Raw genomic sequence first — 23,849 nt, forward strand, 5'->3', positions numbered from 1 at the left:
ATACTAAAAAGGAAGCACAAATGCCTTAACAGAAGCATAAACAGTGGCCTGGCTGCCAGAAAACAGTCCCACACAAATGAAAAGCTACCTATGTCAACCATACATCACTGATCATGGTTGTTTTCAGAGTTTAATTCAAGCAGAACAAATTTTCATGCTCATTTGTGGATGTCAAAAACAGGAAACAGTGAGAGTTCCACTCATATAATTTTCTACTTTATGTGAAGTAAAGCAAGAGAAATAAAATGCCTGAACTCATCCACACAGCAGAGTTTGTGTTTGTATGACCCCCACACATCTAATTCCTCCAAGGACAGAAACCCTGTCTAGAAAGAGCAAGTTCAGAGCACGTGCACACACCTTTTTGTCCATGCCCAGCTCTGCAATCAGCTGGGACAGAAGGTTATCCAAAGCTCCCTTATCTTTCTCATCATCTCCATCTAGGTCTGTTGTGAGCATCAGAATTACCTGGGAATAAAAGTCAGAGAATTATTACAAGGTAGGTTCCATGTTTCCAAGATAAATAAATTATCTTTCAAAAACAGCACAAATTTTATCTTGACTTATCTATGTTCTTTCCTACATTCTGCCTGAGACATCACACCCTAATTTGAACATTCAGTATAAACCCAAAAGATCTTTTCAAATACATCAGAGTTCAATGATTTGAGCCCTCAGGGTCATCAGTCAGCTGTAAAGTCATAATGAGAAAGGGTACAAGTCCAGCAAAAATCTATGGGTGAAGAATGCTCTGCAACACTTTAAAGACACACATTGTGACTGGGCAGGAAAGAGAAAGGGAAAAGCATGTGCAAACAGAAACCTGAAGTATTAGTAGTGATTAACTGTTTGACTGAGGCTGAACTCCTGACCCTCCTCACTCACCTGCATGTAAGGGATGGCTCGGACCCCTCCAACATTCCTCAGCTGAGGTAAATTCTGCAGCAGCCTCTCCAGCAACATCAGTCGCACCATGTGCAGCCTGGGAAGTCAGAGCCAGCAATCAGACACATCTCAAAACATATCAGACTCAGCAGCATCTCCAACAGAGCACTGCAATTTGCCACAGCAATCCCAAGGGCATCAAATCCTTCCAAAGGGGAGTGGACTCCCTCAGGCTTCCCCGTAAAGTGATGTCAAGATACAGAGCATCTGACAATGGATGTAGTTATTCACTTCAGAGCTACACTGCCCAGCCTGGCCACCTGTAGAATCCAACTGCCTGGAAGCAGATCCTGCAAATCAGCCCCACACTACTCTGTACAAGTGACTGAGCATCTACTCCCATAGAATGAAAAACTGCAGATGTTTCCAAAGTGCTCAGGACACTTGTACACGCTTTTTTCCTAACAGTGAATTTCACAAGCTCACAAGATTGTAGTGATTCCTCTGTTAACTAGACTCATGCAGGACAATTTCACTACTTCACAGAGGCAGCAGTTCTGTGGGACACACGCTGGGTGTGTGCATCACGTTATGTGGTGATTGCACAGAGGGTGGTCAGGCACTGAAAAGGTTCCCCAGGGCAGTGGGCACAGCCCCAAGGCTGCCAGAGCTCAAGGAGTGTTCGGATAATGCTCTCAGGGACAGGGTGGGATTGTTGGGGTGTCTGTGCAGGGCCAGGAGCTGGACTGGATGGTCCTTGTGGGTCCCTTCCAGCACAGAATATTCTAGCTCAGGATATTACACTTTATGGACTCCATGCTTTTGCAATGTCAGTTGGCTCTAGTCTGTGTTTCTGACTTTCCATTTTCATTTTCCAGCACAAGGAACCCACCATGAATTGCAGCACCTGTAGCCCACTCCTCTACAGTGTAAGCACAGAGCAGACGTGTTATTCCAGAAGAGGAAAGCAAAGCCCCTTGCCTGTTGCTGGTGTGGACGTCCCCCTCAGCCTCCCCTTCCCCTTCAGAGCCCTCTCCCTCCTGCTGGCCCGTGGTGGTGCTGATGGCGCCTGTGCTCGAGCTGACACTGCCTGGCCCAGCCGGGTGGCCCTCAGCAGTCGTGTCCCCATAGGCACTGCTTCGGCCAGACACTGGGAAAGAGAGAAAAACAGGGAAACACAACGTCAGTGATTGACCACGCATATGGCTTGCTTCACAGCAACCAGCACAGCTGAACTGTAAATAGGAGTCAAGGTTCTAAGGAGATGAGGGGTCTTTAGCTCTCTTCATAAAGCTACAAGAGAATCATTTCTCCAGATGCAGCTTCACACTCCTGCCATTCTTTCATTTGCCATCTTCATCTTTGTGGCCCAAATTGAACTGGTCCCACAGCAGTAATTTAAACCGAGTCAGACAAGGTGTGGATGGGCAGTGCAGACAATTATTTTAATAAAAGTCTGTGATTATTTTACCCAGGTGTATGTCCCTTGATAAAAAGAGAGAAATTAATACTATTCCATCCAGAGTTAACCAGCAGCATAGTGAATTCTCTCAGTCTTGCTCTAGGCTACTGCATTCTGAGAAAAGAAGGCTTCAGGTAGACTCATAGCAGTCTTCAGTATCTTAAGGGGGCTTACAAAAAGGAGGAAGAGGGACTTTTTATACAGGTAGATAGTGACAGGACAAGGGGCAATGGTTTTAAGCTCAGACAGGGTAGGGTTAGATTAGACATTAGGAAGAAATTCTTTACTCAGAGGGTGGCGAGTGAAGAATTAGTACAGGATGACCAGAAAAGCTGTGGCTGCCCCATTCCTGGAAGTGTCCAAGGTTGGACTGGGCTTGGAGCAACCCGGGATAGTGGGAAGTGTCCCTGCCCATGGCAGAGGGTGGGATGAGATGAGCTTTAAGGTCCTTTCCAATCCAAACCATTCCATGATTCCATGATTGTACAGGTCAGCCAAATCCACTGCTGACTCCACACTTCTACAGAACCACAAAAAGTGAGGGAATGCTTGGTCTGTACGGCACTTTGGCAGAAACCATAAAATGATGGATGGCAGCAGCTACTCGGAACTGAGATCTCTTCTCTGCCAGGGATTACCCACATCCTCTCACTGTGGTAGCCCCGGGAGAGCAGAGAAGAGCTGGTGCAGCAGGAGCCACTCACCGCTGTGCTCCCCAGCCACAGAGTCCACGGCACTGCCGCCGCTCTCCGAGCCCACGCTCCCGCCGTGCTCCGCGGGCGACGTCCGCAGGGTTGAGCCGTCGGTGGCAGCTGTGCTGCCCTCGTCGTCAGATGCTGGAGCTAAGAGAATAAAGAGAGCTGTTACAAGTAAAAACACTGCCTGGAGAGAACTTCAAAAGACACACAAGCTATGAAAGGAAAGACATGAATATTTGGCTTTGTTTTTGTGTCGATTTTCAACCATAAATGAAAAGGGAACTTAGGAGTGTCCATCAGTACGTTTAAGTCTGCTAAGAGCAGTGGAGGGGAGATATCCTGAGAGGAAATCTTCTCATCAAATACAGAGGCATGCAAGTTATTTGATGAACAATGTCTGGCTGTTTATAAACGCGAAGGAAATAGAGCACATGTTTTGTTTTGGTTGTTTTCTTTTAAGGCGAGGAAATCACTTCCTCAAAAGTCTACACTGAGAGTCCATCAAAGTAGGAAAAGGTCATAAATACAGTCAAAAATACAAGAAGCCAACAGTAAGAAGTGGCTCTTCAAAACCATATTTAAAATCCAATTTAAAGCCACTTTTTAGGTCAAAATCTGGAAGAGGTCAATTCCTCGCAGTGAACAGTTACCTGATGCTGTTGTATCCGAGAGCGTCCCGGCATCGAGAGAAGAGGAACTGGGGGCTTGGCCAGACAGTCCCAAGCTCTGCAGTCCAAGGGCACTGCTGCTGCTCCCTGCAAGGACAGAACAAGTCATGAGTGTCCTTCTTTTATGGAATTATGTTAACTCTGGCATTTTCTGTACATTTCATAGTTCTACTGTCTTTGGGTCATTGGTGGTAACACCAACAGCTTTGCTTTGTTTCATTCCCAGTTTCCCCATATTCCACTTCCCTTTTCGCCTGCCAAAGGCACCCATATCTTACCTTGCTGATCCTGCTGCAGGCTCAGGGCAATAGCCAATTCCACCATCGTCTCATCATCTGCATCTGGAGGGATATCCAGCATAGGAGGGAATCCCTCTGCTCCAGCCAGAAGAGCCTCCAGTGGAGAAGGGTTCCCATTATTCACATTCTCAGAAGTCTCCAAAACCATGGATTCAGACTATGGAGAGGAAACACAGCAAGAGCTTTCCCAAACCAGTAATGGAGCATTACAAACTGATCTATCAGAACTGAATTAAATTCAAGTCCTAGCACACCTAAAAGGCTCCAAAGAGAACCTCTGGACTCACCACCATCTCGAAGTCCCCGTGGTCAACTTCACTCTGCTCCTGGCTTTCCTGTCGGATGTGCTCACCATTTGCTATCCCAGAACTCTGCAGCTTGTCTTCTGCGTCGTCATCGTCATCATCATCCTTATCTCCTGAGTCACAAAGTATTCATTAATAAATGCACAATTCCTCACATCGGCCCAAACAATTAATGCTGGGAAAAACTAAGCTACCTCCAATTACCAATAGATTCCACGACACCCACAATTTGCTTCAATATCAATAAACATCTCTTGGATGGAGCTCTGATACCCTACTTTTGGTTTGCACACATCTCTGATTTATAAGAACTTGAAAACATGTACAGAATTACTAAGTCTGGATTACTATCCCCTAAATAAAATAATCAGATTTCCCTATCACTGAACGGGGAATACCTCAGAGAAATCTCCTCTTTGCATCCCAGAATATCAAATAAGAGGTGACAGTTTATGAAATAAAATGTTAAAAAAGGCGTTTAGGGGACAAGACAAAGCAAAAGAAAGGAGAAAGATTGATTTTAGTCCCAATTTATAATAAGACTACTTTATTTTCCTGTCTTTTCTGATGCAAAAAGTAGGCAGGGGAATGCATCTGCCATACCCATGGGAGTGTTGCTGCGAGGGGAGGATGGCAAAGTGACGTGTCTCCGCTTGTTCCGTGGTCTCAGCACTCTGATCAAAGCTTGTTTGCAAGAAAAGCTCACTGCTGGATCCTAGAGGGTTAACAGTTAATCATTAAACTTCTTAAGCTGTAAGTGCTTATTCACAGTATTTGGGAAGATGGCTAAAACACCTGTGCCCCTCTGTTGGTCATGATTCATGTAATACACAAGTCACTGCCCTAACTCCCTGTTTCCCTCAAGAGCCATAAAGCGACACTTAAAATTCCAAATGCAGCACGTGACAAACATTACTAAAATACAAAGAGAGAGAAATTCCTCTGTCATTCACTTCTGGCTGTCTGTTTAGGGCTGAACAGTTCTATTTTGATTCTGTACTATGTATTCTCATTCTACCTCTATTTAGTTTTAAGTAATTACAGAATCACAGAAACATTTAGGTTGAAAAAGCCCTCTAAGATCAAGTCCAACCATAAACTGAACACTGCAAGCCCCCTAAACCATGTCCCCCCGTGCCACATGTACACATCTTTTAAATCCCTCCAGGAATGGTGACTCCACCACTCCCGTGGGCAGCCTGTGCGAGGGCTGGACAGCCCTTTCCATGAAGAAGTTGTTTCTAATATCCAACCTAAACCTCCCCTGGCGCAGTTACAGGCTGAAGCACAGCAGAACAAGAGACACACCGGGCAAAGTAACATCTGCATGTAGATCTTGGATGCTGTATGGATGCAATCCAGTTCACACGTGCAGTATCCATGGATAATATCCACCAAAGCATTGACTGTGGCTTCAACATGAGTGAGACCTAAGGAGGAATAAAAGTAGGACTGAAATCAGCTCGCTCTCTATTTCAACACGGAATGAGACACTGCAGAAGGATCTTTTGTTTGTAGACTTCACAGTACAATGTTCACTCCACAAATATAGTGATTTTCAATCCAGCCTGAGCCAGTCTTGTCTGTCTAATGTAATATTGTGAACTCTATGTACCACCACCAATGAATATCCTCTAACACCACCCATGAAGCCAAACGCAGATAAATCAATCACCCTTTTACTGACACAATACAAGTACTCCAGAACAAAAGCTTTGGAGTAGAATCTGCAGCTGTACATCAGAAAGTACTCAGTGTATCATTAGCACCTTAAGCCTCCTTTGGAACAAGCCAAATTTCTCTGTTTACCAACTTAAAATAGGATCCTTCAAAAGTTTGACAACAGCAAAGGAAGAGCGGCACACCTGGTAGGCAGGCAGGGGCCAGGAAGGCATTTTTGGGTTTTGATGCATGGAGCTTCCAGAAGTGGTTCACCAGCTGGGTAATAAACGTGCAGCCCTCTCCTTCCACGTGTTTCTGGACCTCTTGCCCTTCTTCACTCTCTGTACAGATTAAAAAACACGTGTCAGATATGTGCAGCGGAAAGCTTTAACGAGGGTATGATCAAGTTTATTTGAAATGGCTTTTGTTAGAGGCTCTGATGTCCTCATTACGAGAACTATCATACACCGAAGAAATGTGTCAAATACAGTCCCTGTCATAACCGAACCCAAAACCCTACGACAGCTTCAATTATGACAACAGTAAGTTAAAGAAAATTATAGACTTATCTACCTGTTTCCAGCTTTGATTCAGTGTAGTGGACCAGATTGTTGGGTCTCATAATAGCAATGGATCGAGCAGTGATGACCAGCCTCTGGAATACTTCAGGATCAAGGTCCTTTCCTTCTTTGGTTGAGGAAGTCAAATACTGAATGGCTTTGCTTAGCAGTGCTTGATCCTATAAAGTGAAAGATAACACGGGCAAAGAAAAACAACTGACTCAACAAAGCAGCTGAAGTACAAGCACAGGACAGATTCTGGGGAAGTTCGGCACTTGCTACTTTAACTCTTGTCATCTAAGGACAACTAATACTAAGAAATCATAGAGTTTTGGTGAAACACAAAAGCCAGCCAGGCAGGTAGCAGGAGTTAAAGGGAAATTAGCCAGCAGGTTTATAGTTTATATTGCATGGTGAAAGGGCTTTCCAGGGTCATGCCGCACCTCAAGCATCAACGGGCAAGTGAGAGGAGCCCCAAAATCCCTGCACCTCCTTACCTTGTGGTTATGGTAGGCTGAGCGACTGGTGTGCAGGCTGGCCAAGAGGTTCTTGGTTTGCTGCTGCACGCTGGAAGGAGCTGGCATGGACAGCAGCATCGTAGCCAGTTCCTGAGCTGCAATCTTATTCTTCTCCTAAGAACAGACAAAACCCATTATTCAGTATATTTATCATGAAGGTGATACATGAGTCTGATTCCCCAGTGTACCTGCAGCTCCCTCCCCTCCTTGCCAGTTTCTGCCTTCCTTCAATACTCTTTCGATAGCTTCCCTTAATTTACTGTTTGACATTTAACAGACATTTCGACAGAAGAAAAGTACTTTTGAGATTTATGGGCTTTCTACCCTTCTGTTTTTGTAAACGAGGTCACCCTACAGCACAAAAAGCCCACCAGCGATAAATGCAAATACCAATTGTCATTCTAAACTAGTTTCAAATGCTTTTGGCTAAGTCAACTTTCAGATCAGTGCTCCGAGCAAAACGGATGCAGCTCTGCTCCTATCAGGCCCCCGGGGCTGCAGGAGGTAAGTGCTGAGCTCGCCCCTCCTCCCCCAGCTCACAAAGCTCAAGAATGTATTCAGAAAGTTACTTGCCTTCTCGTTGACTGGTCCTACAGCAAAGCAGCTTTCCAGTGCTTCTAAAGAACTCACTACTAGCCTGAAGGGAGAAAGGAAAGCGGGCTTGAGTACAGCAACCCTTCTCTCTCCTTAGCACTTTGCTTTATGCGGGCTACAGTCATGAGTAGCTCAGAGACAGCTAATGAATGCCAAGTACAAAATCAAAGCATGATAAAACCTGCCACAGGCACCATGCATATCATTTCATTGTGTTACAGACCAGAGTTAAACCTGGCTCACGCTCACAGACAAACTTAGGACTGCTTTAATAATCCACAGCTGAAAGACAGGGGCTTTTCTCTCCCAAAGAGGATAAAACATTTCCTTACGCAGCCTGCAGCAGGGATAACTTGGATTGTCTTGACAGTCCCAATTCACCATGGCCCACAGACTACAGATGACTGCAGATCAAGGCTGGCTATGACACATGGGAAAAAGCGGAACCGACTTTGCTAAGGGAGCAAGATTCTACTCGCTTGCTGTTTTCACACAGGTTGCTCTTTCTAATTTGGAGTTTCAGCACAAAATATTCCACAGGAAAATTAACTGAGAGTACTGGGTTTGACCCAAGTGAGAGATGCTGAGGTTCAAAGTTTGGATAGAAGGAATGCAGGCTGGTAAAACATTTGCCCCGAGGGAAAAGCTGATTTACAACTGGCAGCAAAGTGCTGAATGTCCCTGCAGCAGCACTCCGTGCCTCCAGGTAGAACTACCTGAAATGCCATCTGACACACCAGAAGGAGCAGGAAGATACAGGAAAAAGGAGGGAAGAGAGAGCATTAAGGGGAGAAATAGCACTGTAGGATTGGGTACGAGGCAGAGGGAACAACTGTCTGGTCTGGTGGTGATAAACAACAACCCCCTACCCACAGCCACCCTCCAGAAAGCTCTCAGGGAACATAAGTGGGATAAGAAGGCACAAGGAAGGAACAAAGCAGAGAGAGGAGTCTGCTGTCAAACAAGCAACAGTTATGCTGCGTACAGCAAAAATCTGCAAACCACCTGATCTTTACATTGGCTAAACCATCTGCCATGCAAATGTCACTTAGAAAACAAAAAGAAAACCCCAGGCAACAAAAGTCACACCATGTGTTCTGTCTCTCTGACACACACGCACTCGTGCAGAGAAAAGGATGGATACTAACCGGTCCAGGGTGGTTAGGGACTCAGTGTCAGAACTTTGGGGGAGCAAAGAAAAAGGAAAAAAAAAATGTGTAAAGCTCACAGAAAAACTCCCTAGAACACATTCTAATCAAAAGGTAAATTAAATGGGGGGATCAGGAAGCCAGGAGAGCGCTCTGCACACTCAGTCTAAGCACAGCTCTCTCTACCTGGGCAGTACACACTGGGCTAAAGCCAAACAAAGAAAGGAAATCCAGGGTACCTGCACAGAGAAGCCAAGCATCACTTAAAGCACCACCCAAGCTTGAATTTAAATACAGACACCAAACTTCTGGTTTGGTGCCTGACAGAAAAGCTACCTCCTGACTGCCATTAGCTGTGTCCACTCAGGAGGCCCTTTAGAAGGTAACCATACTGCATTCTGTAACACCAAATATTAAGAATATTTTTTTTGGATCTCAATTTTTAGACTATAATCCCTACTGCTCTGGAAAACACATGTCTGTGTTGAGAGAGACATCTTGTGGGGATGTCACAGCAGAGGAGGGAAGAAAAGGGAAAATAACCAAGGGAAAAAACTCCCGTGAACTATTAGCCAAAATATTAAAAGATGGCTGAACAAGTCCTTCAGCTGGAGCTAACTGCCACTTCAAGCTCTGACCCTTTACCTGAGAATTTCAGTCAGAAAAAATTAACCACCATTTCCTCACAGTTGAGCAGCATATCCCTTTAAAATGCTCAGTTTTCAGCAGTGCTGGTTCCCCCTTGCTCTGTTTCCCTCCTGTCCTTGCTGCTTGCCAGGCTTTCTACAACTCTTATGCACAGACTGTACAAGCTCAGAGGAAGAACACGGGATGAATATAAAACAGAACACAAGTTTTATTTCTTGTACTAAATATATGTCCTGGTTGCCCCTGGGGTTTGGCTCTCAGTAGGGATTTTGAGGAGAAAAAACCCAACACTTTCTCCAGCACAACAGCTCAGTCTGAGACACATGGGCCACAAGGTAAGTTGGTGGGAACCACAAGCCTAAAGCAGGGTCACACACAAAGCCCTCCTCAAAACTGAGCTTAACTTCAGAGGCCTGACTTTTGTGTGCTCTAGAGAATGAAAAGGGCCAGCTTGAAATGAAAGAATGTACCGAGGCAGTAGAAATCTCTTTTAGCTCCCCAAGGCTGCTGAAACAAATGAACTTGGCAATGCAAAGCAGGCACACAGATCTATGCATCTACTCCACCAGAGAAATCAAGAGTGAGCACAAACCCTCATTACAAGATAATCATTGACTTTTCAGTTGTTGCTTTGTAAGACAGTGAGAACAATTTCACTAATTCTCTTCCGTTCTCCCAGTTAAGCACACAAGTGCACCTAAGTCCCCTCCAGAGCAACCACGCATTTTCAAGGAGAAAGAAAGGAAAGACTGTGGAAATACCTCTCCAGGACAGTCCCACTGGCAGCAGCAGGGGCAGTTGACTCTGTGTCTCCAGTGCTATTCCCTTGATTCAGGTTTGGGGGACAAACATTGCTCACTGAAGCAGATGGGAAGTCCTCGGGGGGCTCATCAGGCCATCCAAACTGTTCTTTGGTTTTGCCATAAATTTTTATGGAATCCATCATGGTGACTCCAGCAGGATCCACAGAAGCCCCAACTGCAGTGATGAGAGAAATTTCTTAAGAACTTATAGAGTCATTGCTTTTGAATACAAACAAGCCTCCTCTCAATGTCAGGACAGCAATTACACTGTGTCATTAAAACACAGCCACTCACAGAGTCATCTCCTTTCCAAGGCCATTTTCCTTCTCTATTGCCTCAAAACAAAATTATCGAGCTGAGCTACCGAACATTCATTCACTGCAGCAAGAAACTGGGCCATAAATAAAGTTATTAAGTGTTCAGGGCTCACCCCTCAAACTGTTTTTGTAGTCAAGTCAAACAGGTTGTGGAAATTCCCTACTGTGAGGTGAAGCAGGATAGCTTCAACCCACCCAAACAAAACCATCAGTGAAGTCAAACTAAGCAATTAACAAGACTTACTGAAGACGGTGAGTTTTTTGTCAGCCTGCAAGGCTTCCTCCCGGGTGAAGGGGAAGTCAAACCAACGGGCCCTGGTCATGTTGAGCTGCATGGTGCGGCCAAAGATCTCCAGGTAGGAGGGAGCTCGTTCTATGGCCTGGGTGCCGATCTGGATCCGCATGCCCGTCATCACCATCGTGCTGTTATTGTTTGTCACTTCGATGGTGAAACCCCCAGGCTGCAGAAGACAAATCACAGCTCAAAAATTCACTCTCCAGCCAAGAATCTGATTCTGTACAGAGGTGTCTCCACTGTTTCCTAATTACAGGATTTGTACAGGTTCATTTGAACAAAGCAGACTCCTAAGACACAGCATGCTGTCAATATGAGCAATGATGTCACCCAAGAAGCCCAAAAGAATCCCCAAATCGCCCCACTTACCTTTGTGTTGGCCACGTACATGCCCGTGGAATTGAGGCGGTGCTTTATCTGCTGAGCATTGTACACCTGCAGCAGGTCATTGCCTCCAAACTCCACATCTGTGAGCTGCTGGTTGTGTTCAAAGAAGTCAATGGGGAAGTTCACTTGGCTGGATGTGCGAGTTGCTGGAAGGGAAAAGAGAGGGTCCTGATGAAATACATTCTAAACTGGCAGAAATGTGGTAAAAGAGCTGCAGAAGGAACCTGCCTCCTTCGCAGATGTCTGTACATATTTTTACGTATATTTACGGAAACATTTCACCCAGACTTAGCCAATCCTTAGCCCTCGGGTTAACTGGTAATTGTCAGAAGAGAATGTTTTAAGTATCTGGATGATGCTGATCAATCTTTGCACCTCCATTTACAGCTTGTGTGAGGAGCCCCTTACTGATGGCAGCTGCCTTGCGCTTGCGGACGGGTTTCATGATGCTGATGACGCTGCTGGGCTGGAGCGAGGGCTGGAGCCAGTACGAGGTGTTCTCCACGTTGGCCATGTAGATCCTCAGGCTGCCATCCTCACACAGCAGGATCATGGTGGTCCTCTGCTGCTCGTTGCAGGCTGTGTGACGGATGGCCACCATGTCCTGGATCTGCAAAGCAAGGCAAGGACTTGGCAACTGCTGCTTGAAGGAAAACTCTTTGCATTAGAGATCTGGTTGATGGAACAACAAGAAAACACATTTTAAGGGTCAAAACCATAGGGAATTCTGCCTAACCTTTGCTTTGGCTGGTAAGGTTTTAATCTCCTGGATGAGGAAGGTGTCTGGCTTCACCATCACCACCAGCGGGACACCTGTGGTTTGCTGAACACAACACACCAAGCCAGGATGGTTCATCACCTCCGACCACTGACACAGGGCTGGAGAAGTCTTACTCCCACCATTAGAACTGCAAGAGATGAAGGGCACAGTGACATTAATTTAACAAGCAGCACAAGTGAAAACACACAAAATACAGCATTCAAACCAGTTAAAGCTCCATCCTCAGCAGGAATTCAAGCATTCCAATTCACAGCCTGATCCCTACCCTGCAAACCTGAGGAAAAACACTTGGCAACATTTTATGCCCCAAACCAAGGAGGCAATTCTAAAATGGCTTTCAGCAATGTTTTTATCTGAACAGATGAACAGTTACACATTACAACATACCCAGCAGCACTAAGCAAAGGCCAAACCAGGAGAATCTGTGTGACTGTTCACTGGAAAAAATAAAAATAGAGCTGCAAAAAGACTAAGCCAAGCTTGACTGGAGCTTGGGAGCTCTTGGAACGAGCCTTCTACAGAGCCTGCTCATGACAGTGGCTTTGTGTCAGGCTAGTAAAGAGTCTGTGGCCTAAGTGCCCAGCTCTGTCAGAAAACATGATAGAACAGTTTTTTCTTGCCACATTCATAGCAAAAGAGATTGGTTTCCCTCAAGGGAGTCTGAAAATAAGCCTTAATATGCACAGTGCACAAGGTCCCCAGCAGTACTGGTGGCAAAAGGAAACAAAGGCTTCCTGCTCTGCAGCCTCGGTGAGGGGGGGTAATCCCATCAGTTCCAGTGGCTGCACCAGGAGCAGCTCCACACTGTGCAGCACAATGGCTCTGCAGCCACCTTCCTGCTGGGAAATCCTAGTGGGAAGACAAAATGCAGACATGCCCCACTGCTGAAACACCGAGTTCTTGTTTCAAACCATCCCGCAACTAGAATATCCCAAGTTGGAAGGGACTCAAAAGCATCACCAAAGTCCATTAGGGCAGAAGCACCATGAAAACTAGCAGGAAATCATCAGTCAGAAAGAGGATCTTCAGCACAAGCTTTGGCCATTCAGAGCTGGGATGTTGATTAGTGATATTTATTAATAATAAACAGAAATAAACACTTCAGGGGAGTCTTCCATGTGAGCCTCACCTCTTGATGTTGATTGGGAATAGCCTCTGCACTTCCAGGCTGGCCCTGCTGATGGTGGCTGCAAAGGATTTGCCTTGACAGTAGCTGAAGAACAACATCTGCAGCACATGGGAGTAATACACTGACACCCCTCCTCCTGCCACCTGGCCATTGCTGTCCTGTGGGATCAAGAGAAATGACAACATTTAACATAAACTCACATACCGCAAAACACCGTCAAGCTTTTAAATTTATGATGGAATTATTCCCAAGGCCTCCTCTCCTCCCCACCAGCGAAAGAACACAGCCCTAAATGACAATTTTCTAAACTGAACTGCTGGGTGAACTCATCCATCAGACACTTCAAAGGCTTTGGAAAGGGATGCTGAGCCTGCACACCCGTAGGCTGTAGGTAACACCCTCAGCTGGGAGCCTGAACGCCATGTGAGTCTCACACGGAGCACTCCCCTCGTTCCCAGCTCATAAAAGATCTTCCTGAGGGCTGTCTTCTCATCTTTTCCAGTTTTGAAACAGGCTGGGGTAAAATCATTGGACAGATTTTACAAGTCACCCCCAAGACCAGAAACAAAGGCTCACTGCAGCTCTGCAGCCCCAGCAGTGGTGATTTATCCATTCTGTTCCTGCACCTTTGGAGTGCCTCACTCTGAGAACTGCACTGCTCTGCAGCCATCCCCCTGCTGAGAAATCCTGCCGGGCATGACTTCAGAGCCAGCCATGGAAAACATGCTCCATTTTCTAGATGAAAGGATCAAGGGGTTTAATTTTCACCCCCACCCCCTTTCACTGCAAGGATATTTCTCTCTTTAAAGGAATGAGCAAGCTCCTTGATCTAGATAAGGGGGCTCAAAAGAAAGAAAAAAGAAAAGGAAACTTCTGCCTTCAAATATAAGATGCAAAAAAACAGAGAGAAAGGGAAGTCACCAGCACCTTCAGGTCCTCGTGGTTGACTTCCAGCACATTGGTGACATAGAATGGCCCATGCTGGGCACTGCTGGCCTCCTCCATGAGCTGTGTATAGATGTACCCAGCTGAGGACATGATCACTATGATGTTCTTCCCTTCCTCGTTGAAAAGGAAAGTGACATCCCTGATTTTGGAACTTGGTAGGAGGAAGTAGAAAGTTGGACTCAAGGCGTCTACAGAGAGATCATAAATCTGTGGAAAGAACCAAGAAAATAATTACTATGACACAGAAGAATTAAGGCAATAATCAACTACCACAATACAAAACAAGACAAGAGTTGAGACAAGGGAATCCTTTTAGATGTTATAGTTAATTGTTCTACTCTTCGGATTCTTTAGTTTCGCTTTTTCTTGCAACAACAATAGCCAAATTTATATTTCCAATTTATTTCTAACTAAGAGTATTATCACATTCTTCCACATGCAACTCCACAAGGATCCAGGTTCTGATGTATGAAAGTAGATATATCATCAACAGTTTATGAGCAGACATACCTTCACAAAGTCTGCAGTCACAATGGCAAGCTCTGTTTGAGATCCTGGCAGCCACACAGCTTTGATGATGAAATTCCCAGTGGCTAGTTGGGGATGAAGTACCAAATGATCAGAGACTGATCCAGAGCTGCTGAATGTTAATACATGGCAGTCCTGGAGTAATGAAAAAAATTGGTCAAATATTAGAACTAAGCATTTTATAAACATTTGAAGCCAAGAATGGAGTTAAAAGTCAGCATTTCTCTTACGCCAATAATGATTCAGAGAGTGAGAATCTAAAATTACTGCATTAAAGATAAATTACGTGATCGTTTGTAAAGAAAACACAAAACCAAAACCACAGAGTGCAGCTGTTTCTCAGCTAAATAACAGTGGATTCTGCACTGGGAAAGCTGAATCTAAATTTGGGAGAATACAAAAAAGAGGAGTCCTTGCCAAAGAACACTGGTTGTTACAGACTAGTTTTAGCACACTAAGTCTGACATGACTAAACCTTGGCTCTTGTCTTACGTAAAACTGGCCTAAATACAATAAGAAGTACTATATTTCAAGGCACTGTCTCATTTATCATATTATTCATACAGCTCCTGCTTCTTCTGCTTCCTCTGTTGAGTAGGAAAGTGATTCAGGAGCTAAATTAGTGACAGAACTTTGGAGGCAGCTCTGTGCCAGCTCCTCAGAGAAAAGAAAGACAGCTGGCTTTGAGCTGATGTTTCCAGCTGCCTGGGAAAGGGTTCGGGAGGTACTTACTTTCAGTCCACACACGGCCAGATAGTCCTCCTTGCAGGGATTCCCAGTGAGGCTCAGGACAGTGAAGGGAACGGGGGCAGACGCCAGGCGGGTGAGGGTCAGTTTTCTTTTGCTGGAGTCAGCTTGTTTCAGCAATGCTGAGAGCTGAAGGACTGTGATCTGTACCACAAAATGAACTGTTATCCAGTTATAACTGAGGGGAATAAGGCACTTCAATTCCAGCTCTATGAATGTGTCCCCACATTTACAGAATCAGAATCACAGAATCAAGGTTGCAAGAGACCTTCAAAATCATCGAGTCCAACTGCCACCCAGCACCACCCTGATCACTCCCAAACCACATCACCAAGTGCCATATCCAGACACCTCCTGAACACTTCCGGAGACAGTGACTCCACTACCTCCCTGGGGAACTTATTCCAATGCCTGACCACTCTTGCAGAGACTTTTTTTTTCTAATATCTAATTTGAACCTCCCCTTGGCACAGCTTAAGGCCTTTTTCCTCTCATCCTTTCACTTAAGACAAGGCAGAAAAGATGAGCCCCCACCTCATTTCAGTCTCCTTCTAGGTAGTTGTAGTGAGTTGTTCTCACCGTTTCTAGTGCAAGAACTCTTTTCCCTGAAGAGTTTTTTCTAAGAGAGGCTTCCCTAAGCTATGCAATACTACACAGAAGATCCAGCTCTCCAGAGAGGCAGAACAAATCACATTCTGCCTGTTGTTCAGCGCTGTTCCATTTTCCCTCAGAATGCAGTGTTCCCTGCAGAGCTGGAGAGCTCACCTTGCCCTTCTCGTGGCTCACAGCCAGGTGCTGGCGCCGGCCGTGCGGGGAGGACAGCACACACATGGCCACGCGCCGCAGCACGTGGGCGCTGATCAGCTGCCGGATCGTCTGGCCCTGGTCCCCGCTGTAGTTCATGCGCACGTTCTCAAAAGCACCTTCTTGAGAGCCGAGAGTTGGCACCTGAGTCAGTAAAAGCACCCAAAGTAAACCACTTGGAATTGCCCTATAAAAAGTGACCGTCCTCCCCCCATAATCTAATCACTCCTTTAGTCTCACCATCAACTGGTCTGTCATTTCTACTGACTTGTCCAAAGTATGGAGCTCGTTCAGAGCTTGCTGGGCACGGCTGCTGCTCCCCATGGCTGAAGCTTGCTGGAAGTTGATCTGGATGGCATCCATCAGGAAATTCAGCATCTCTAGCACCAAAGGTGCAAAGGAGAAGTTGGCCTACAAGAAAGAGATAAGTGAGGAACAAAAGGCTCCTATGGGAGCCTTCATAACAGCTACACATCAACCACTTTTTAAAGCCTGACACCCTTTTTATGACTCCTCTTATCATAAAAATCAAACAACTTGGCTGATAACCAACACATTCTGCCTAAGATCCTCACCATAAATGATCTCTGTTTAACAGATAATCATACCTGGGACTGCAGCTCCTCTCGACAGCCCTCAACATTTCTGCACAGGCTGCTCTTCTTGGGTTTTTCTTCGTCAGGGCCCTTCCCCTCACTGATGGTGACCTTGGCTTTCTCAGCAGGGGAGGTGCTGGCATGGCGAATGACACTCTCAGGCACCCTGGGTTCACTCTGGAAGGCGGATTCTTTCATGGTAGAGCTCATCCCACTGCTGGGGGTTCTCTTCACCAAAGCCTGGGAATGACAGAGGAATGCTAAGAGCCTAAACCAGACTCAGTTTGACTACTAATGAAATGAATACAGACTGTAATAGCAGCAAGATTAATGTAATTTTAAAGAAATAGAGTGCAAATCTCTTAAGACTGCAATTCTAAAGATACAACAAAACAGCATCCTACGTGTCACTCTCCACTCAAGTATTAAAAAGCCTCCATAATTAAGATATAGTTATTTTGTTTGCTGCTAGTGGAAAACATGGGAAAAGGTGTTGATTGCTGTGTAGCGAATTCTGTAAAGGTAGGTGGAATCCCAGGAGTCACTGGGACAGAGATTTGCCAGTGCTCTTATGCAGTGCAAAAAACATTAATTTCCAGGCAAGTTGTAAATTCTGAAGGGTCATTATAAAACAAATACCTTCAAGTCTTATGACTCTTACACACTCATACCCTGACATAACTTATTGCGGAACAGAAAACTGCAAAAGACTTTAAAAGTTGAGGACATGAAAACACTTTACCAGGCAGCTGCCATCTTCCTTGGCTCCACAGTCACAGAAGAACGACCCATATTTGGCGTAAGAAATCTCATGATCCTTGTGACAAACTTTAGCACAAACTGTGCAAACACCAACCCCATCAACCATCTTGCAAGTGTGACAGTGGTACCTGCCCAAAATAAGCCAGGTGAGTTATGAAAGACACTGCTTGAGGCTCACAAACCACATTGGTTTCCTTCTCAATGGCCAGGAATATCAGGCTGAAATTCTGAACACAAATTTCAGATCCTTACCAATGTTGATTCATGAATTCTTTCTGTGTGATGGTGAAGGTACAGAGTTTATTACAGAGAGAATCTTCATCCTATAGAGAAGAAAATTGTTTCAAAAAGGCGCTGCAACTGCAGCTACAGTAAAGTACATGGTACAGAATAAATTCCTCAGACACCAAATGTGCATTTTAAGAATAGCAACACTGAGCTAAGAGAAGGCAGCTGGTATCAAACCACATGAAAAAGAGGGTGACACATTATAATAACATGAAAGGGTTAACAAGAAAAAGAAACAGTAACAAAAATGTTGGTACAACAAAATTAAAACAATGCATTATAACAGCTTTTCTTCCCTAGCCAACAGCACTTCAAAGTCTTATCTAAGCTGCTTGTTGACATATATATAAAACTGACAAACCAACCAGTAGGAAGAAACCCATCTCACTCCATTTCTTCCTTTTTCTATTAAAAAATAAATATTTAACATGGCAAAGTCAACGGATCTAGGCATGAATTACAGATATTCTCTTCCAGACCTGACAAGTAGGTCACATTAGGAATAAACAACAAAATCTTAATTCATAACCTGAGTAATTCTGATTTGGAAGCAAAATAAACCTTCATCTCCTTTGCAGCACTAACTGTGAGCGTTGCCTACCGAATCCTCAGCCTGGGAGTCCTCCTCCTCCACTGCCAACTCTTCCACCCAGTCGGAGTCCACCTCGATGGCCCGCTCCTCCCCATCCACGGACAGGTGACTGGGCCCCTGGCCACTGCTCTGGCTCAGGGCGTTGGTGACGTCGGCCAGGTAAGAGACGATGTGGCAGGTGCACTCCAGGATAGTCACATGCTGGAAAGCACAAAAGGACAGGCACTGCTCACATCCCATAATAGCGGCTACGGGGCAAGAAAACTGAACAAGTGCCCCTGACCAAATTGCTTTAACTCCCACTATGAACCCAACAGGACAGGTGAACAGCTCCTGCCTGGGATTTATTCCTGCAAATTAAACGATGGTCATGTCTTACCTTCCCTTGCATGACATTGGCATTCATTTTTTCTACCACATTCTTTTGAGACAGGTATTTCTTGCTGTAACACAAAACAGTGGAAATTATTATAGAATCACAGAATCCCAGAGTGGTTTGGGGTGGAAAGAACCTTAAAGCTCATCTCATTCCACCCCCTGCCATGGGCAAGGACACCTTCCACTAGCCCAGGTTGTTCCAAGCCCCATCCAACCCGGCCTTGGACCCTTCCAGGAATGGGGAGTCCGCAACCTCTCATTACAGGTAACAGCTGTTGGGAAGTATAAACTCAGTCCTGACCAACAGTTTCAAGCATTCAATTTGCTTTAGGTTAACAGCAGGGAATGTATAAATGCAGTAATTAAACCATCCAGAGTGGAAAAGAAAGACAACACATGGTTGTTCCTAATGGGAGGGGATACAGATCAGACACTTTATATTCCAAACAACAAACTAAAAAATAACTGAATATCAGCATACACGAACTTCTGTCCCCATATCACCAGTCAAAAAATTTAACAAAATCAGTCTAAGTGGTGCAAATAAACAAAGAACAGTATCCCGTTTACTCTTACCATCTGCTCAGCCAATCCACAGCAGCACCATGAAGCTGGAGGTGTCCTGCACCTTGTCCTGCACTGGCCAAAGTTGCCATCACGACCATCAGTTCAGGAAAGCCTGTGCCATCACCATTGGCCAACATCTCTGTTGCCATTGGTATCAGAGTACTCAGCAGAACAGTGCACACACCTTCTCCCACTTGGCTGAGCAAAAAGAAGAGAGTTTCAGAGAGGTACTATAAAGACACCACCAGCAACTCACACCTCTGGAGGAGGAAGGAAACGACCAGCACACAAAAGGCTGTGCTTTACCTGTTTTCCCGAACGATGTAAGTTGTCAGGAGCTGCAGGAGCTGCCTGTTCTCCTGCACAATGTCCAGCTGGTCTGAGTCTTTGGGTGGGGACATGGTCATCCTGGTCAGCCAGGCCTGGAGCCGGACAGGCTCCACACAGGCCAGCTGAGCCAAAGAGCCACAGAGTCGCAGCAGGCTGGGGTTGGGGCTCTTCTCAGCTGGGGGGGAAGTTACTGTGAGTGACAGATCTACAGTGAACGTGTGGCTTTTCATTACAAGTGTGAAGTTGTGACCTCACTCCCTCCCACAGCTTTCCTTTCAAGCATCTTCATGTCTCAGCCTAATACAAGAACAGTATAAAGTGGACAAAGGCGGGACAGGAGAGATCCAACCATCACTTACTCAGCTGGAAGAGCTTGGTGAAGAATTTCAGCACCCTGTTACAGAATTTGGCTGAGAGGTTCTCATTGGCTGTTGCCATCATGATCTGCACCAGTTCTCCACTGTACAGAGGGGGAAAATAAATCAGCTTTGTAAAAGATGACCCATTCCCTTTTATCACTTGCTTCACTTCCCTCTGCCCTCACGTTTCAGACTGGCAACAGTTTGTATTAATATTGCTCAGCAGCCAATTGCTGAAATTGCTTTCAGCCAAACAGCAAACTCAGACTAAAACTCATGAATCTCATGGGCTCCTCAGCAGCATTTCAGTATTCTTACATATCAGGTCACAAAAGGGCCTAAACTCGTTTCCAAACCAAAAGGCAAGATTTTCTTGCCTATTTTTCCCTTCCATCTTTACAAAGTATAGCCACCATACTGCTTCCATTTTGAACTGTTGAACAAGTAGAGAGAAAAAACAGACAATGGTTTGCTTAACAGAGAAAACCTTTCCTCTGAATATGAGTTCACCCTCATATTCAGAACACTCTTGTTGTGCTGTGCTGTTTCCAGCACAGTTTGTCTTCATAATCTTAAGTCAGGTCAACACCCCACGCATACTCTTAAAATTACCAACCTGCTACCCCCCAAGGAAGCACTGGGAGAACTTGGGATTTTGCAGCTTGGTCTGTAAATTCCTTGTGGACCAGCATCTCTCAAAAAACTCCTTTGACAGATCATCTTGCACTAATGACCACTATAGGGACTCACTGACTATTTCCTTTGGAGTGACAAAGACCCAGGTCCTCTGCCTGCCCCCACCCCAAGTTTTTTCCCACTCTCCTGCACTCCTCAAAGGAGATCCTGTCTTTACACAGCCCATATTTTCCTGCACAATGACATCAACATCACTTCAGAGTCTACAGTGACAAGCAAACAGAAAAAGGATGAGAAATAGAGTTCTTGGGCTACAACTCTCATGGTGACTTCACCTTTCTGAAAAGAATTCCTCCATGGCTTTTCGGGCCTGGCTGCTCTCCAGCTGCTTCTCCAGATGCTGCAAACATTCCTCCAAGATGGACTCATCCAGACCACTAAGGATTAAAAGAGGAATATATAAGGATCAAACACATGAGGGTCAAATAAGAATATATAGGAGCCATTTCAACAATTACAACAGCTCTGAGAGTCAAGAAGTGATCTATTTTGCTAATACAATTCCAAAAACTTTCCACCAATTGAAAACAGCTCTTCATGAGACAGGAGAAGAACAACGATGAACACCAGACAGAAACACCAACAAACCTAACAAATCTTCAGCAAAAAAGCATCACATGATGCTGTAAGGCAAGTTACAGTCAGAAACCCAGAATAATCCAGACCTTTCTGACACCTCAAATTCCTATAAACAGCTGCTGTTTGTACACTTTAAGTCTATTTTAGTGTTACTCCTCCCCATTCTTCCCTGTGCTTATCCTCACTCCACAAATACTCTGCAAGTAAAATCCCATCACATTTATACTCTGTACCAGGTCAGTAGATCTCCCTCTGACCTCCCATCCAGAGAGGATCAGTGTTAAAAAAGATGCAACATCATCATGTCTAAAGGTTTTATGTTTCAGATGGCTAGAATCAACATCTGCACAGGAAGCTCATTCCCTCTGTACAAAGAGGAAGGGGTGGGAAGCCCAAATCTGGGTAGTTAGCTGTGATAAAGCAGGGATTAGCCATCCTTACACACAGCAAGAAAAAGGGAATATAACATGAGTTAGGTTGGCATCTTCACTTTTGATTTCGTGCTTGTATTTACAGAATTTTCTATCTTTTTAAATAAAAAACCATCCAGATACACACATGCTTCATCCAGAGTTACAGGAGATGATGAAAATCCACCCTGCCTCAATGGTTCCTGGTAACATGAATAAAATATCTTGTATTTTTAGTCTACAAGTATAAAAGTCTTCCACAGATAAAAATAAACTGATTTTCTGCCTTTCTGTTGTGCTCAGCACCAGCGCTGCTGTTTAAATCCGCTGTAGCCAATCTTTGTACACAGCTTTGGGGGAGAAGGACAAGTCCAGCCTGTTACCTGTTTGGATCAGAGTGATTGGCCAGGATGTTGTAGCATCCTGTGATCAACTTCTCATAAACACGTGCCAGGAATTCATCTGACTCTGCAGGGCCCAAGATCCTCTCCAGGGAGTTGCTGCTGATTTCTGCCACACTCTCTGTGCTGGTCTCCAGAAGGAGGGGCAGTAGGGAATGAATTACTTGAGGTGGGTTCAGATCATCTGACCAGCTTGAAAACAAAAGCAAACAAGTTAATTCTCTGCATGATCTATTAGAGAACATCCCTATTGGAAATCAGAAGTCACACAAGCGAGGCACAAATCTGGATGGAAATCAGTGATAAAACTTTTTTTAGAAAGCTGGGATAAATACACTGACACAGCCTCAGAAAAACAGTCCTCATTCAGAAAACTCTGCATGTTACTTTTGCATATACACAGTTACAACATTTTCCTAGACAGACTACACTCTCACACAGTGTGGCTTTTGGGTTTGTCTGCAGTGTCAACAACTACTTCTTGATTTCAGTGTATTTTAAAGTCCCTGGAAAAAGAAATGCATTTCATTCTCTCTTTATGCTTTTAAAACATCACAAAAATGAATTATAACAAAGAACAAATCAATTAATTAGATCTATATTGTCTCAGTTTATATTCCAGTTTCTTCAAGTCCATATTTGACAAAAAAAGAAATAAGGGTTTCTCTGAGAGGGTCGGACTTTTGAAGAGATGAGATGAAGACAGAAAGACTGCCTTTATTCACGTAGAATTTAGAACTGCAAACTGAAAGGTCTAGTTCAAAATACAGCACCAGGTCAGTGAGTTCCACCCGTAGAGCCTGATGAAGTCAGCCATTGAGAACAGCAGACAGACCCATAGTGTCTGTAACATATAATGTATGGAAAATCCATCACTTACACAATGAGATCCCCGGTGAGCCTGACCAGGGACAGCAGGGTGTGCTTCAAGGAAGCTGCCAGAGGCAGGGTTTGGCTGCAGAGGGTGCCCAGGTGGGCAGCCTGGACAGCACTGATGTAGCTTTCCGCAGGGATCGTGTCATTGGCAAAGGCATTGCGCTGGGGAGGGACACACACACATCAGAACCACCCACCTCCAACACAGTGACACCCCGCCAACCATGCCCAGAGATTCTGGGAGTTAAGGGCACACCAGATCAATCCTCCAGGCTGGACTCACCCATGAGCCAATGTTTGGAAACTCGTTGGTGTGAATGTTGTTCCATGACTCACACAGAGTCTGCACAGCTGAAGGTAAGTTCTGAACAAGTGCTGGCCCTGCAGGTAACACAGAATCATCAGGATCTGAGTAATTTCACGGGTCCTGTTGAAACCCAGAATGCTTTTACAATACTCTTTAAATCAGATCATTATTTAAGACGCAATTGTAGCCAAACTGAGCTGTAATTCTGCTGAGGGCTAGTTTCAAGCTTTTCTACAAGTCAAAATTATCCCTACATTTGCAAGAGTTTCTCTGCTTCTTTCACTTTAATAAAACAATAGAAAACAGGGCAAAAATACCAATTCACAGCAGTCTTCAACACAGCAACATTTCATAATTCCCCTTATTATTCCATGCCACCAGCTCCGATATGGTTATAAAAGCATTTCAACAATCCAGACAAGCCCACAAGACAGTTACTCTTTCAAGCTTTGCCCAGCTTTTTAAGTTTTTAGGATACCAAAAGGAGACTTCCAGTGTGCTGCTGGCAGGATAACTCCCTCA

General features: G+C 44.9%; 1 protein-coding gene across 1 annotated transcript in view; it reads right to left on the bottom strand.

The window, feature by feature from the left end:
* Positions 1-23,849, bottom strand: part of UBR4 (ubiquitin protein ligase E3 component n-recognin 4) — a 78,960-nt gene that overhangs the window by 37,586 nt on the left and 17,525 nt on the right. Inside the window, exons 27-63 of the mRNA XM_029965242.1 lie at positions 23,304-23,401; positions 23,025-23,182; positions 22,127-22,336; positions 21,030-21,131; positions 20,059-20,159; positions 19,676-19,874; positions 19,379-19,567; positions 18,804-18,867; positions 18,434-18,625; positions 17,797-17,867; positions 17,525-17,672; positions 16,795-17,022; positions 16,427-16,597; positions 16,148-16,330; positions 15,368-15,526; positions 14,618-14,770; positions 14,087-14,314; positions 13,160-13,317; positions 11,986-12,157; positions 11,658-11,859; positions 11,232-11,395; positions 10,812-11,028; positions 10,209-10,425; positions 8,800-8,832; positions 7,631-7,694; positions 7,037-7,171; positions 6,553-6,718; positions 6,183-6,320; positions 5,626-5,747; positions 4,921-5,032; positions 4,300-4,430; positions 3,992-4,169; positions 3,696-3,800; positions 3,052-3,207; positions 1,867-2,035; positions 886-982; positions 361-468 (exon numbers count right to left, since the gene is read on the bottom strand). Coding sequence (XP_029821102.1) covers positions 361-468; positions 886-982; positions 1,867-2,035; positions 3,052-3,207; positions 3,696-3,800; positions 3,992-4,169; positions 4,300-4,430; positions 4,921-5,032; positions 5,626-5,747; positions 6,183-6,320; positions 6,553-6,718; positions 7,037-7,171; positions 7,631-7,694; positions 8,800-8,832; positions 10,209-10,425; positions 10,812-11,028; positions 11,232-11,395; positions 11,658-11,859; positions 11,986-12,157; positions 13,160-13,317; positions 14,087-14,314; positions 14,618-14,770; positions 15,368-15,526; positions 16,148-16,330; positions 16,427-16,597; positions 16,795-17,022; positions 17,525-17,672; positions 17,797-17,867; positions 18,434-18,625; positions 18,804-18,867; positions 19,379-19,567; positions 19,676-19,874; positions 20,059-20,159; positions 21,030-21,131; positions 22,127-22,336; positions 23,025-23,182; positions 23,304-23,401 — 5,498 coding nt within the window. The remainder of the gene's footprint in view (positions 1-360; positions 469-885; positions 983-1,866; positions 2,036-3,051; positions 3,208-3,695; positions 3,801-3,991; positions 4,170-4,299; positions 4,431-4,920; positions 5,033-5,625; positions 5,748-6,182; positions 6,321-6,552; positions 6,719-7,036; positions 7,172-7,630; positions 7,695-8,799; positions 8,833-10,208; positions 10,426-10,811; positions 11,029-11,231; positions 11,396-11,657; positions 11,860-11,985; positions 12,158-13,159; positions 13,318-14,086; positions 14,315-14,617; positions 14,771-15,367; positions 15,527-16,147; positions 16,331-16,426; positions 16,598-16,794; positions 17,023-17,524; positions 17,673-17,796; positions 17,868-18,433; positions 18,626-18,803; positions 18,868-19,378; positions 19,568-19,675; positions 19,875-20,058; positions 20,160-21,029; positions 21,132-22,126; positions 22,337-23,024; positions 23,183-23,303; positions 23,402-23,849) is intronic.

The sequence above is a fragment of the Manacus vitellinus genome, unplaced genomic scaffold, assembly GCF_001715985.3.
Source record: "Manacus vitellinus isolate BGI_N305 unplaced genomic scaffold, ASM171598v3 scaffold_92_pilon, whole genome shotgun sequence".
NCBI lineage: Eukaryota > Metazoa > Chordata > Aves > Passeriformes > Pipridae > Manacus > Manacus vitellinus.